The sequence below is a fragment of the Brassica napus genome, chromosome C5 (genome assembly GCF_020379485.1).
Source record: "Brassica napus cultivar Da-Ae chromosome C5, Da-Ae, whole genome shotgun sequence".
Lineage (NCBI taxonomy): Eukaryota > Viridiplantae > Streptophyta > Magnoliopsida > Brassicales > Brassicaceae > Brassica > Brassica napus.
This window is the reverse complement of record NC_063448.1, coordinates 5,104,500-5,119,046: the sequence shown is the minus strand read 5'-3', so window position 1 is coordinate 5,119,046 and position 14,547 is coordinate 5,104,500. Positions and strand designations below refer to the sequence as shown.

The 14,547-nt window shown below is 37.7% G+C and overlaps 2 protein-coding genes and 1 pseudogene across 7 annotated transcripts; 1 reads left to right on the top strand and 2 right to left on the bottom strand.

Moving 5' to 3' along the window:
• Nucleotides 1–1,153: 1,153 nt before the first annotated feature.
• On the top strand, nucleotides 1,154–5,469 carry LOC106400102 (annotated as a pseudogene).
• Nucleotides 5,470–6,156: 687 nt separating this feature from the next.
• On the bottom strand, nucleotides 6,157–9,404 carry LOC106401301 (probable beta-1,3-galactosyltransferase 1). 4 transcript variants are annotated; one of them, XM_013841794.3, is made up of 12 exons: nucleotides 9,035–9,404; nucleotides 8,840–8,953; nucleotides 8,125–8,212; nucleotides 8,015–8,046; nucleotides 7,716–7,909; nucleotides 7,558–7,621; nucleotides 7,404–7,476; nucleotides 7,186–7,306; nucleotides 6,998–7,085; nucleotides 6,795–6,920; nucleotides 6,610–6,722; nucleotides 6,157–6,484 (listed from the first exon to the last, which is right to left on the bottom strand). In XM_013841794.3, exons 2-12 carry the CDS (start codon nucleotides 8,854–8,856, stop codon nucleotides 6,336–6,338), a joined length of 1,065 nt encoding a protein of 354 aa, XP_013697248.2. In that variant the 5' UTR covers nucleotides 8,857–8,953; nucleotides 9,035–9,404; the 3' UTR covers nucleotides 6,157–6,335. The 4 variants fall into 4 exon arrangements, with proteins under 4 accessions (XP_013697248.2, XP_048613955.1, XP_013697246.2 ...); XM_048757998.1 differs by having other exon boundaries at nucleotides 8,015–8,043; XM_013841792.3 differs by having other exon boundaries at nucleotides 8,840–9,404.
• Nucleotides 9,405–9,438: 34 nt separating this feature from the next.
• On the bottom strand, nucleotides 9,439–14,512 carry LOC106401299 (starch synthase 3, chloroplastic/amyloplastic). Of its 3 annotated transcripts, none has more exons than XM_022703118.2 (16): nucleotides 14,246–14,512; nucleotides 13,741–13,804; nucleotides 12,549–13,643; nucleotides 12,264–12,478; nucleotides 11,920–12,190; nucleotides 11,681–11,856; nucleotides 11,507–11,614; nucleotides 11,303–11,412; nucleotides 11,102–11,207; nucleotides 10,862–11,032; nucleotides 10,660–10,788; nucleotides 10,393–10,575; nucleotides 10,189–10,320; nucleotides 9,988–10,099; nucleotides 9,778–9,901; nucleotides 9,439–9,701 (listed from the first exon to the last, which is right to left on the bottom strand). In XM_022703118.2, the coding sequence occupies exons 1-16, from the start codon at nucleotides 14,372–14,374 to the stop codon at nucleotides 9,572–9,574; spliced, it is 3,255 nt and encodes a 1,084-aa protein (XP_022558839.1). In that variant the 5' UTR covers nucleotides 14,375–14,512; the 3' UTR covers nucleotides 9,439–9,571. The 3 variants fall into 3 exon arrangements, 2 of the variants coding, with proteins under 2 accessions (XP_022558839.1, XP_022558840.1); XR_002658636.2 differs by having other exon boundaries at nucleotides 9,575–9,701; nucleotides 10,023–10,099; XM_022703119.2 differs by lacking the exon at nucleotides 14,246–14,512 and having other exon boundaries at nucleotides 13,714–13,804.
• Nucleotides 14,513–14,547: the final 35 nt, after the last annotated feature.

Here is a 14,547-nt window from a genome sequence, read left to right as displayed (position 1 = left end):
AGGCCGTTTTAACGGGAGTACAAAGACCACATGTTGAAACTTCTGAGATTATTATCAAGGTTGACCCAAAAAAATCTTTTAGAGATAAATCGAGAGACATGAAAACAGATCTGCTATGATCACTTTCATGCTTTTTTGAAGATGAGGCATATGCTTTTTCCCATATGTAATGTACACAATAAAACATAATATAACGTTTAGACAAAAAAAAAAATTTACTCATAAATAAATGATACAGTAGGAACTTAACAATATAGGAAATACATAGGAGGAAGAATATTTGGAAAGTAGAGCCATATTAAATTCGAAATTCAAATGTATATTGGGAGTGTGACAAAACCCCACCAACATGCCTTGCTTTCTCTTACAAACCTCATAAATACTGGTAAACTGAAAGCTCGTGGGAACATTTTTTTTACTGAGCGTGGGAACATTGCTCCTTTAATTAATCGGCTATCTAGCATGTAGCATAGATAATTACATTACGTATTATTTATATAATATATAGATATATACACCAATAACTAGTATACAAAAGCCAATAAAATTTAGTTTTCGAGATAGTTATGACTTATGTATTGGATCGAAAAATCCGTTTCGAAATAGACATACTTATTAGTGACCAATATATATCTCATTGGTCATGCTTATTTCGTCGGCTACAAATAGATTAGCTCGGTTCATATAATAATACGTATTTGGCAAACCAAATAATACCTAGTTTTTTTTTGCTATCACAAATAATTATAATGCGTCATTTTTTATAGTTTATATTGATTTGGTTAGAAGACTTTGAAGTGGTTAGACCATATATAAATTAGATAATTTCAAGACCAAATTGTCAAGCCACTGTGACAACAAACTCTTGTTCTTGGAGTCTATCCAAGTTTGTTTTCATAATTGATATCATCGGTTGTAATTAAAAAAAAATCGTTGGTTGTACTATAGCAAAAATTTAAATTTAATAAGAACACATAATGGTATTTTTTTGAAAAAAAGTTTTCTAATAGAAACAATTCAAATTTAATAAGCCAACCTCCTTTTTGGTATGGGGTTGTTGGTGTAATTTAATGCTAGTATGTTGCCTTGCCTTTTTTCTTCAACCATCTTCATATTTATAACTTCCTCTCCTTCACTTTGCAGTCCCACAATCTTTCAAATAGCCACGTTCCTTTTTTTCACCGTTGATGCTACTTTTGTCTTTGACGTTGCTGAAAGTAAGAATTCTGCAAGGATCCGATGATGTTCACCGGTAAAGTAACATTTTCAGTGCCGACACATCATTTTTATATACTTGTGATATGGTTTAATAGTTGATGTTACTTATTTGTTTCCTGATTTTCTGAGATATGCTGAATTATGATGCAAGGTAACGCGAGATATTAGTGCGGTTCAATCAAATAGTCGTGTTCTCACTTGATAGAGATCGGTTTTGTTCGATTGAGCCGTGCCAATATCACGCGTCAACCCAAAACGGCAAAGATGGTTTTATTAACCGTGAAGGTATTCTTAAAAACTGTTTCCCATTTTGAACAATATTTAACTGATGCCTTAATCATTTTTGTTGCTCCGAAGGTATGTTGACACGCGACACGCGACACAAACCCCAAAATCCAAGTACAGCTGCGATATAACACTTCTATTTTTAGAAAGTAAATAAGGAATTTTAAGCAAAAAAAAAAAAGTAGTGACATGCTACGAGTGTAAAAGTAATAGCTAGAATGAAAATGTTGTCGTGGGCTTTCTATCGCGAGGATATTGCAACAATACAGAGAATTATAAGTTTTGATTTGTACTTATTTGCACTTCTGTCTACAGTTAATTGGCTTGTTTTTAACGTTACTTAAATAAAAGTGTAAGGTTTATTATCCGCTATTTGTCAATCTTAGAAGTTAGAACAATACTCACTCTCTCAGTAGCCAGTAGGCAATAGGGTTTATTATTAACTTCCATCAGATCGTTCAACATTTCCGGAAGTATGTTTGCGACAAAATGTAAACACTTTCCGAAAATTCGTTAGATTATTCATAATTCAGTGAAATAAGGAAACCGTTTCCTTAATCTTCGCACAACGAATGTTATTAATATGTGAATCAATATGTTCCAACTTATAAAATTCAAACTCGACGGTAGCAAAAATTCCCAAGACCGAATAAATAAGTTATGATGCGAGTCTACCTGAAATTGAGCAGACTTGTTCCAATTTTTTTTTTTAAATGAAATACAATTGTAATTTCATGTCATCGTTTTGTGGATCCCACTTTTAAAAAGTGGGAAAAAGTGTCAAGCCCATGGCTCGAACCCGGGTTATTGAGATATAAACACCAACATTTATACCACTAAGCTAACTGATACATTTGTACATTGATGGCCGAACCTAATATATATTTATGAAGGTCGGAAGCTCTTGCCCCTCGGCTTCCTCTGAGGGTCTTTGAATCTTTGTGACACGTCAGCAACTCCTTTATGTTTGTGGGTCCCACATTTACATAAAGTCTCTCCGATATTTTAGATTTCCTGAGATATGGTTGAGACGAGACGTAGCTCTTCGCTTCCAAGCGTTTCTGTTCTTCTTCTTCATCTCCTGAACTGTGTCTTCATCGTCTCTACGCTCTACCAAGCGGTCTAAGGCTAAGATCGATGCCGCTATTGAATTTGTACGTTAGTTCTTGTCCGAATCTGAGTTTTTTTTTTCGAATCTAATTTTTGATTTTTTTATAGCTTAGGCGAACCGGCGGGGTCTTCCTCGGCGAGCCCGTGATGGAGATCTATCCTGAAGCCGATACACAAAACTGATGTGGCTGTGATGGAGATCTATCCTGAAGCCGATACACAAAACTAAATCTAATTGTTTATTGAATCTCAACCGATTTATTTCAGTAGTAAATTTAGGTGTTGATAAGGTTCATGTACGTCTCCTCGCAAAAACCCTCCAAATATGAAACGTTACACCTTCGCTGCAATTATAGATTTCTCTCACCAACTGATGTAATCAGTTGTGTTCTGTCTGTGTGATAATTTTGGTTAGGAAAAAAAAACAAGGGTTGTAATCAATTCGATTGATTTGAAGATATGGCAACTTTGAACCCTTTTGATCTGTTGGATGACGGCGCTGAGGATCCGAGCCAGATCGCCGTTTTCATCGCTGCAGATAAACCTAAGAAACCTGCACCTGTTTCCGCCGTCTCTGCTAAGTCATCTGCTCCGTCGAGCCAGCTTGCTCAACCTGGTGAGATTCGCTTAACACGATTAGCAAGATATTAAACTTTCGTGTCTATTTGATTCCATTTGTGGTATCTGATTGTTTTTTTAATGATGTTGATTAGTGAGAGAGGCTAGGAGTGATGCTCCACGTGGCGGTGGACGTGGTGGTGGAGACAGTGGATTTAGCCGTGGTCGTGGTGGTTACAACCGTGATTTTAGAGGCGGTGATGGTAACAGTAAGCCCTCTGAGGAAGCAGGCGTTTCAAAGCCTCTCTATGAGAAACGTAGTGTATATGGCGGTGCTCGTCGTGGTGGTGGTCGACGTGGTGAAGCTGGTGACGGTGAACGTCCTCGAAGGACATTCGAGCATCATAGTGGAACTGGCAGAGAGTCTGTCCTAACCTCATTCAATTTTTGTTGTTGTTGTTGCATTAATATTTTAAGGTTAAGCTTTAAGTTTTGGTGAAGGGGTGACATCAAAAGCGAAAAAGCTGGTTGTGGAAATTGGAGAACACCAGGAGAAAAAGTTGTTGTTGTGTAAGCATTTTCTGATGTTTTATCTCATAGTAGTGATTGTGAAATTGGATTAAAAAAGAAGCTCTGGTGTCTATTTTAGGGAGACTGAAGAAGTTGCTGGTGTTGAGACTGAGAAGCCTGCTGGTGATGAGGTTGCTGCTGATGCTAACAAGGAGAACACTGCTGAAGTGGAGGAGCAGAAAGAGTCTGAAGATAAGGTAAGCAGATGAGTTAAGAGAGATGTTAGGTTGCTAGATTAGGACATGGAACTGAACTTACTCTTGTCTCGGCTTTTTTCTTTATTATCCTTCAATGCTTATTGGCTTGTGGTTTGGTAGGAAATGACTCTGGATGAGTATGAGAAAAATACTTGAGGAGAAGAGAAAAGCCCTTCAGTCTCAGAACACCTCTCAAAGGAAAGTTGATACTAAAGTGTTTGAATCAATGCAAAAACTCTCAAACAAGAAGAAGTCTCGATGAAATCTTCATCAAGTTGGTAAGACATATTACCTCCATGTCTTGTCAACTAGAAACACTCTTAACCGGTTCTGAACCTTGCATTTGATCTATCTCCCAGGGTTCTGATAAGGACAAACGCAAAGATGACAAAGAAGAGAAGGCTAAGAAGGTTTACATTGTTGTCTGAATGAAAGAGTTTGTAAAAGTCAATAAGTTTGCTTATGGATGTGTTTTGTGGTTTACAGGCTGTGAACATCAACGAGTTTTTGAAACCAGGTGAGGGTGAGAACTACTACCGAGGAGGAGGTCGTGGTGGTCGTGGAAGGGGAGGTGGTGGTCGTGACGGGGAAGGTGCTTCTGGTGGTGGATTTGATGGTTACCGTAGTGAAGCTGCGCCTGCCATTGGAGATACTGCTCAGTTCCCATCTCTTGGGGGCAAGTAGGATCCATCCTTGGAAACTTGTGCTGTCTCCTTCAGTTTTCCTCATCAAGACTGAAGTGTTTCATGCTGAGTGTTTGCCGGCTGTTGTTGTTGTCAGGTGTAAATTGTTAGTTGTCGTCAGTTTTTAGAGTTTCTGCAAACTTATGCATGACCTGTCTTTTTTTTTTAACGTTTGAAACAATACTCTTTTCTATTTTGGTTTACCACTTAGTCTTTATAGTTGTTTGTTGTCTTCTCAATATGCCTTTTTTTCACTCAACTCATCGTCTCCCATCTCTCTTGATTTCTTATATACTGATTACGTCAAAATCTCAAGCGATCAAAACCAAAATCAGATGAACCACTATACAAAACGAGCCCCCAAAAGAGATACCAACATCTGGTTGTCTCATTATGTCCATCTCCACGTTGATGTTATTATCTCTCTGTTCTAAAATGATTACCGATGCGGTGATGCTATTTCTGGCCGATGCGATTTGACGATATTCGCCCTTGCCAAATTTCAAAGGAGATTAGTGGTCGTCATCTCCGTTTCTGAGATTCACGTAACATCATGGGTATCATCCTCTTACTTTAAGATGAGAAGGTATGAACATCATGACCCTCGCACCAACTCATTAATTCATTACCATATTCTTAGCTTTGAAACAAATCGTTTTTTATCTTAGACATGGCGAATTCATGGGCTTTCTACTTTGATTCTTGATCATGAAAAGTTATTTCAGTATATATACTTAAAAATATGTAACCTTCTGTTTAGAATATGTGACTAATAACGTCTTCACTCATTGTCCACATCATATTGTAATCCATGGCTTCATTTCAGCCGGACTTTTTGTTTGTCTATCACAAATCATTTTCAACAAAGTCCAGTAAAAACTATAAAAATAGATAATTTTGTAATTATATAATTTTATAAATTTCTAAAGTTATTAATTTAATAAAAAAACAGTATACTACAATTCTATATTTTTGAAGTTAATTTTGGATAAAATAAAAAAAAATTAATTTATTGTTCGTATAAATTGTTAAATTTTTAAAACCGAATATTATACATTTTTTTACGCTATTTGATTTATATACTAACAACTACCTAAGTAAACACTAACCAGTCCCTTAAATTTCAGCTTTTGAACATGGAAGCGCTAATAAAGTTAATGTCCATCAAATCATTACGAAGATAAGATAATAAAATATCAACAAATATGAATTAGCCGGTCATTCTTATATCACCTTAATCAAACTGTGTGATATCCGATGTTCCATTCATCACCATAATAAACAACACGGAAAATCAAAAGTTAAAAAAAAAACGACAACAACCCATACACAACACTACACAACTCATCAAACAATGTATCCGGCTCCGCGCTTGCGCGGGGGCTATGCCCCTAGTGTTACTAATATTGAACTCAAAAGCTTCTTAATAATAGGCCAGGAAAAAACAAAAAACAAAAATAGTGGCAGTGAGATTTAATGAGAAGCAAGAAAAAGAGGACATGTGGGAATTAATAAAAGGCACAACAACAACTAAATGTGACCATAACCATTATTGCATTGTCTTTCATTAAACCACTTCACTCACTACTTTTTGCAAACATTTATTCATCTTCTCACCCAAAAACCCTACTATTAATATAGTCCACGAGTAAATATATGTTGTATAATTATGAATATAGTAAGAAATTTTTGTTTCTCTTTATATTTTTTTCTCTCAAGAATTTGACGTCCATAACGCAGTTTCAGGTTCACCACAACGTTCATGAACATCAGCCATTCTCTCGGCCGACTGACAGATTCCGCTGCATTTCCAGTCAAACGATGCCGCACAAACATCTCCCATCATTGCTTTTAGTTGACAATCTGTGTTTCCAAAATGAAATGAAACGTTACTATCTAAAAATATTTTAAAGATCAAGTTAAAAAAGTAAAACCGGTAACTAGTACAAACTAAACTAAACCAAACCAGACTTGTTAAACTGTTTTACCATGAGGAGAAGTACTGCAACAGAGTCTCCTGTCATTAACATGCTCAACGTCCAATCCTATGAACCAAGATCCCAACGAAACATCCTCATTCGCATACTTATGCAGTAAATCCCTTTATTTCAAGAAAATAAAATAAGATTAAATGCATTTTGGTTGCATTATACAGCTATTTAAAGGAACTTACTGGTTTATTAATATGTAAGTAGCTAGATCCTTAGAAATAGCGTAGAACTGTCCCGTGGCATGGCGGAAATACCTGTTCCCGATCTCTCCAAACTTCCAATACTCCGGTTCATGGTACTTCACACCCCTGTTTGTTTGGAAACATTTTACTTTTAGGTTGATGCTTGTATGCAGTTTAAGAACCTAGGTGTTTTTTTCACTTACTTTATTGCTAGGACAGGACCGGACTTCATGCATCCGATATAAGCACGAGGCTTGTTCCGGTGACTTGATAAAGTCGTCTTGAGAGTAGCTGCCAGAAAAAAAAGACATCAAAACAAAATGGATGAAATTATATACAATATAAAGATTAAAGATGAAGCATTTTGATTATTAGTATTATTTTTGTTTACCAAGATTCACATGAACATCATCATCAACTTTGATGTAGAATTCAGCGTCCCACAAGGAAACAGCTGTAGCGAAAAACGTCTTCGTCTTGGCAGACAACGCCATGTACCCCTCTCTGTGTTCCTGTTTTTTTTTTTTCCTAAATCTTTAATACAAAAAGTAGAGAAAAAACACCAAACAAACAAGAGAATGAAGTTTCAGAACCATGAGAGTTCTTTACCAGTCTCAAGAAATCACCATATGTTTTCTCCTCTGCTTCAATAGCTTTCTCAAGAACGCCAAGAGACAACGTACTAAAACCAGAAAATTATAATGTCAGTATTGGTGTAAATGCTTTGTTTTATTCACTACAGAACATGACTTCTCCTTTGTACCTGTGTCCTATAACAAAGCGAACAATGATGCCTTTATCTTCCTCCAATTTCTTAAGCTTCTCTCCTGAACAATTATTTAGAAAACCAAAATAAAAAACAGTTACCATTTTCCTGTTTTATTTACACTCAAAGCAACTCGAGAAAGAAACAGCGTTTACCTTGTGGCATCCACGTTGACCGGACTGAGTCACGTCTCTTACGACTACTAAAGGCAGTGTTGATACCAATAACCATGAAGTATTTTCTTTTCTTGGCTTCTTCAGACATGCTAAACTTCCCGGACAATGACTCCCGCTCTGCTCTAGCAGCTACGAGTTTCATCTCCAAACTTGCGATGGATTTATCTAAGATCCTGCATTTGTTTTTGATATATATATTTAACAGCAACATCATCTACAATCATATATATATCAATCGTTCATAGATACTATCTGGTAAAGTTTCTAAATGGTTTTACCCGATAGTGTTGTTACCATATTCCAAAACCTGCTAAATAACACGAGACCAAACAAATGTAATATCGATTTTTATGTGAATCTAACTTTTTCAAGAACGCAGAATTCTTACATTGTTTTTACTTTGGACAGAGTCACCAGATTTTAGGCTTAGCTTGGAGAGTGTTGATATGCCTCTACCTTCAGGTACATTCCACATCCTGATATAATGATCATCATCATCATCATCAAGCCATTTTCATAACCAAGTACAAACCCTTAACTCCATAATAAGATCAAAACAAACACAATTCCGAGCCAAAATGCAGATCAAGTCACTGATTTTCGAAGTGATACATAGTTTTGTGACAAAAAGATGCAAGCTCCTCTATGTTCTTTCATACTTGAGGCCAAACAACTTTTCAATTTCCAATACAATCCAGGCCATATTGGAATGAAGAAACCAAACTGATGCCCAAAACAGAATCCACATTTCTGTGATCCTCTTCCCTCAAATACCAAAAGTTCCAATGTGCCACCATTTTGATAAAATCTATCTGATAAGCAAGTACAAGATGTACTTTTCTTTTTTTTTTGCATGCCTGATGATTCCTAACAAAAGCTACACAGAAAGATGAGCAGATAGACCTGTCTGATAAAAGTACGTCTACACCGACAAAATTCTAAACTGGAGAAATCTACTTTATATTTGGAGAAATTTCAAAAGCAGATTTTATAGTCCCAAGAAGATGAAGTAATTAGTAACGAAAAGGAAAACTTATTAGACTCGATTTTAACTCCATAAAAATAAAATCTAGAATCAGACATGAACAGTGGGATAGAGTTACCTGTTACTGAAGAACATTCCAAGGCAGAAACTTGCGATGCAGAAGAAAAACACAGAGTTTCTAGAAACCACATTCCTTGGAGTAAAGTAGTGATCTCCAAAACTTCCTCCTCCTCTGTTCTTAAAAGACATTTTGATTTAGCTGAAAGAGCTCAAATTCCAAGGAAGTCAATGCAAAATCAAAGATTTATTTAACTTGAAGTCACAGATTCAAGCTTCTTTTTTGTGGGTCTCTTTTCTGTTTGATGGGAATATCTCTCTCTGACTCTTTCTCGCTTCACTCTCTCTCTCTCTCTCTCTCTCTCTACACCTGAGAGTGAGAAATGCATGAATAAATTAAATAATAAACACAAACACACAAAAATGTTATTTTTATAACTATAAAACGGGTAACGTTTGGCAAAATGCGATGATGGCGTTTCTAATGATAGTTTTTGGAGTTACTAAAAATGTCAAAACTGATGACATTTTTTTTTTGGTTACTAATTCAAATGATAACCGCAGCTGAAAGAGTTACAGTTTTAGTGTCAGGTTAAGGTTTTCTTTTATTTTTTGAAAAATCTAAATTACAGAAATCAATTGAGAAATATAATAGTGGTATGCATAATAAACAAACTTTGATTAGCTTTATTTTATTCAGAATTACAAAAGCAGAATCCATATGATGATAACAGAAGAAGAAAGGATCAAAAGCTAGTAATTTACAAAGATAATTTATACTTTCCTTTTTTTCTCACTTGCGGGCAGAGTGATAGAGCTCAATGTACTCAAGTGCAGGACGATTCCATGACCAGTCTTGCTCCATCAACGTCTTACACAGTGAGTTAAACCACTCTCTCCCATCGTACCAAGCCGATATCGCCCTGCAATAAAAGGAAAACCACCAGCTAATAGTATCCAGTCAACGAGAGTGTTAGTTTAGAGTCTGGTTGTTTTTACCTATTGAGAGCATAATCCACACCAGGAGCATCAGCCCCGTCGAAGCTGAAGCCATTAGGTTCTAGAACTTGTGCTTGTGCTCTTTCTTTATCATGGTCCACATCAAAAACCGTGTCATAGAGTCCTATATTGGACAAAATATAAACCATACCATCAAAGTCAGCTCGGTCTTGAGAGAAACAAGCTAAGCTTTAGTTAAAAAACCGTTACCTCCAGTTTTTCTTACGACAGGAACAGAGCCGTACCTCATGGCTATGAGCTGTGTCAGTCCACACGGCTCAAATATCGACGGTACAAGAATAAAGTCAGCCCCTGCGTATATCTGGAGTGTTAACAAACACACAAGAAGACTTTAGAGCAACACCGGGAACAAAAGTAGAATGAAACAAAGGTTCTATTATTTTTTTATACCAAATGGGAAAGAGGTTCATCGTAGGTTAGAACAAGCCGAGCACGGTCACCGTGAGTAGAATGCAACTGGTTAGCCAAATTAACAAAATCATTTTGGATCCGAGGATCCGGAGCTGAACCTAGCAACACAACCTGCTTTGAAGAAAAGCTGGTAAAGATTGTGAAAAAGTTCATGACAAGACCTTTCAAAGGTTGAGTAAGGACCTGCCCATTGCGTTCCAAGGTACGCCGAATAGCGTGCTTGATCAAATGTATTCCTTTCTGGTGAGTTAAGCGCGTAATGATTCCAACTAACGGAAGATCAGCACTCTTTAGTCCAAGCCTCTTTTGCAATTCTTCCTTTGCTGCTCTTTTGCCTTCTAACACGTTCTCTGAAGTATAAGGCACCTAAGAAACAACACAAAGCGTGTTCAAAACATCACAACATGTAGCAAGAAAGGGAAAGGAGAGGGGATGTGATGAAAGCTTTACGGGTATGAAGTTATCGTTGTACGGATCCCAGATATCAGGGTCGATACCGTTTACTATCCCGTGGAACTTGTATAAATGTGGTGAGATTACAGAGTTTCCAGCTACTTCCTTGGCATACGTTCGTGACACCTGGCGATATTAACAGCAGAATGAATATTTGTTAAACAGATATGCTAAGAGGATGATGGTTCCAGGCACTTACCGTAGTCGCTTTATCTGCAAATGTCATGGCTTTACCAATGGCACCTGCCCCAAATTCCAAATTATGGATTGTGAAGACAACGCGAGTTTTGATCAAACCGTAATGAGTGTAATGATCCTTGAACAGCCATGAAACTGGAGCACTGGACCAGTCGTGGCAGTGAAGAATGTCCTGTACATGTTTGAGACCACAAGTTAGCGCCGCTTAGTTAGAACAAAGTATTTAAGTTAGAACACGCACTGGATGAAAGCCTCCTTGAAGAAGGAACTCAAGAGCAGCGTGACAGAAGAAACCAAATCTTCCTGCATCATCTGCGCAACCGTAAACACATCCTCGCTGAAACAATCTGCACCAGTCAAGCATGCAACAACTTCTTTATGCCATCAAGAGATGATGAATGGATTGTTGAAAGACTTTAAAAGAAATTTGTAAAACGCTAACCCGTTTTGCGGATCTAAGAAGTAAACAGAAACGCCTTCCACCTTCCCATGCCAGACTTTTATTTCTGTTCCTCCCCAGTGATAGCTTCTGTTGAATTGCAAGTCTTTCACCTATTTTTTTGCACAAAGTTTAAGTACAAAGAGAGATCCACAGCTACAAAAGGGAAGTGAAAGTGGTAAGTATGAGAAAGGGTATCAATCTTACAAAGTTGTACTTTATGCAATCATACTTTGGAAAGATGATATCCACATTATGGCTTAGTTCTTGAACAGCGCGAGATAGACTAGTGACAACATCACCTAAGCCTCCAACCTGCAAGCAACAAAACATAAATAAACCAATGTTTTTGATGGCATGTCACATCTTATGGTTGCTTACCTTTGCAATGGGTGCCATTTCAACAGCAATATGAACAATGTGCAATGGTGGTTCCTTGGCAATACCTCCCACGACAGGTAAGTGGTAATCCAAACCATCTTTGTTATCAAACATTCCACCATCTTCTTTCTCGGAGAAAACAAAGTCCATCATGTAAGCATCCAATGGGACCTTAGCTGTGAAAAAAAGAGATACATTAGTCAAATAATCATAGAAAGTTTACAAAACTGAGATCTTACCAGAAGTCTTCAAGTGTGAGCTTCCATCATCTGCTGCTTCCATTTTCTGAGGCAAAGGACCCAAGCGATGAGTCCAACGATTAAAAGAGCCTCTAAACCAAACCTCAGGCTTTCCGTTCAAAACAGTGTTTGAAGGATTGTACAAAACTGTCACAGGGCTTCCCGCTTGAATCTCTAACGGCTCGGTGTAAACCACGTCCTTCTGGGAAAGCAGAAACATTTTAAGTGTTCGTTCCTTAGTTTCGGCTTTCAAACGAGCTGTTTTCTCCATCTGCTCAAATACAAAGATGAAGATATGTAAATAAAGTGTGGTCGAGAGAGATGACAATGCATTGGGTACTAACCTTGACACGCATAGCTTCCTCTTTTAACCTCCTCTCCTCCTGAAGTTTCCTAAACATTCGATCTTCTTCCTCTGACCAGTAAGCTTCTTCTGGAGTTGTTAGAGGAACAAGTGCGTGGAAATCTTTGCGACTATTATTGTCATACAGAAACGCTCCTTCAGGTGGTCCATCAGCAAAGACCCAGTCAATGACTAGAGCACGGACCGGCACTATGACTGCATATCAAATTACAAAGATCAATAAGACAACTAGCAAACCAAGATATGTGACTACACAAATATATACCTTCAGCGAACCACCAGTCTCCGTTCTTTGAATCATCCTTAAGCTCAGCATCAACAAGCTTTTCAACGATAGATAAACCATCGACCCAACTATTAAACCCTCCATGTATCCAGATTTCTTTGGCATTAGCCAGAGGACCAGACCTTTTGTTGTAATATAGCTTCACTTTATCTTCACCTTTGAAATTCTTTGGCTCAATGTACCATACATTCCTAGCCGAGACTACAGCTTTCTCAAGAGCCTGATGAAGCATCTCACGTCTCTTCTGAGTCTCCGCCTTTGCTTGTTCTCTATCAGCTTCAATAGCAGCTTTTCGAGCTTCGATTCTTCTCTTCTCTTCCTCTTGCCTTTCCCTCTCAGCTTCTTCCTTAGCTAGCTTCTCTTGCTCTCTCCACTTCTCTTCTAGAAGAAAATTCTCAAACTCTACTTTATCCATCCCATTTTTTACATCTATACAGAAATCTTTTGAGTCATTGTTGTCATAAACACTTTGCCCATTGAAAAACACAAAATCAATCTTATATGCTTCTTTAGGGATGTGAAGGAGACATGACAACCAATCTCCATTGATCCATGTCTTTTCCAATCTCCTCGTGAAAGATTTCCATCTCCAGTCGTTGAACGCCCCCATGATCAAAACATCTGGCTCTTTGTTCAGAGTTGATAGAGTTATGTTGAGAAACACTTCTATGTCTTCATCAGGCTTCGCAGTAAGAGGATATACAAACATTCTATCACCTCTCGCCAAAGTTTCCTCCGCAAGCGCTTCTATTTCCTTCCTACGAAGATTCTCTCTTTCAGCTTTTAACTTTAGTTCTAATAAAGCGTCAACCTCAGTTTCCGACCTATCTAACACATTCCTCTCACCGAAAACAACAGAACTTTGTTTCTCCACATCCGCTTTAGCTCCTGGCAACTTACTGATCTCTAAAACCTCATTTGTTACTGTAGAAGTTGCATTGCTATCTTTTTCACCGTTCTTCTTGGGAGTTTTTTTCTGAGCACTTCCCACCGTTGTTCGTCGCCCAAGGCCTCTTGGAGATGAACTTTTGGGCCCTGAAGCTGCCATTCTCCCTTGCTTCTTCCTTGAAAAATCTTGGTGAACAAAATAAGAAATGCATCAAAAAAGACTGACTCAGAAATGAACAATGAGTAAGTTACAGACCATGTGAACCGAATCTTGATTATTAACCTGCACTTGCCGTGATCTGATGCAGAAACCCATTTGAGTTGTATTGACTTTCCAACGAAGCAAGCTGGTAAACCAAACATGCCTATGGTTAGAAAATCGACTATACAGCTGTTCAACCACCTTTTCACAATCTCTAGGCCAGAAAATTAGATACAAAGAGCACCTGAAACTAGTTAATCAATCACACCAGAAGTAACCAAACTGAATATTATAATCCAAAACTATAAAATGAGACGTTTCTGCATTTCTCCAAACGAGAACCAGAGATGAATCTCCAACAAGGACCAGAGTTGAATCTAGTAAAAAACACTACATTCAGTCAAATTCAGTTCCAACTAAAGATCTCCTAATCAAAAAGGCGATCTCACTTAAAAAAAAATAAGGTAGAATACTGTGCAGTTCATTTCCCAAGAAAAGAAAAGTAGAATCCAAAGAGCATCGAACTCGCCAAATATACATATAAGAAGTGAGTAACAAGGAAAGGGAAAGAAAGTGAGAAACATACACTGGAAAAGGAGTAAGATTTGGGGTGAGGATGGAGAAAACCAATACAAGTATTGATCTTGAGCGGACCCTTTTGATGGAACACCAGTCTGAGACTCGCCGGTCTCTGTATCTGCCAACACATTTCCATGGCTGCCCCAAACAAACACCAGAAAAGACAAGGAAAGTGTCTGTGCACTTGTTCAGGTAGGAGATTTATGCTGAGAAGAGAATAAGAATGTTTGTTGTTGAAGCATCCACTCCACTACCTCACCACGCCATTCCTCAATCTCTGAAACTCATCTCTATATTATTCCACAGAAA

Bases quoted from the DNA above. Each gene is read 5' to 3' on its own strand.
- LOC106401301 (XM_013841792.3), bottom strand. From the start codon at position 8,970: ATGTCTTTTAAGAACAGAGGAGGAGGAAGTTTTGGAGATCACTACTTT. The intron at 7,477-7,557 runs GTACAAAGGAGA...TTCTGGTTTTAG, and splicing joins CGCTTTGTTATAGGACACAG to TACGTTGTCTCTTGGCGTTC. The intron at 6,723-6,794 runs GTAAGTTCCTTT...CTTGAAATAAAG, and splicing joins ACTTACATATTAATAAACCA to GGATTTACTGCATAAGTATG.
- LOC106401299 (XM_022703118.2), bottom strand. From the start codon at position 14,374: ATGGAAATGTGTTGGCAGATACAGAGACCGGCGAGTCTCAGACTGGTG. The intron at 10,576-10,659 runs GTAAAGCTTTCA...GTTGTTTCTTAG, and splicing joins ACAACGATAACTTCATACCC to GTGCCTTATACTTCAGAGAA. The intron at 10,321-10,392 runs GTCCTTACTCAA...TCTTCAAAGCAG, and splicing joins CCTTGGAACGCAATGGGCAG to GTTGTGTTGCTAGGTTCAGC.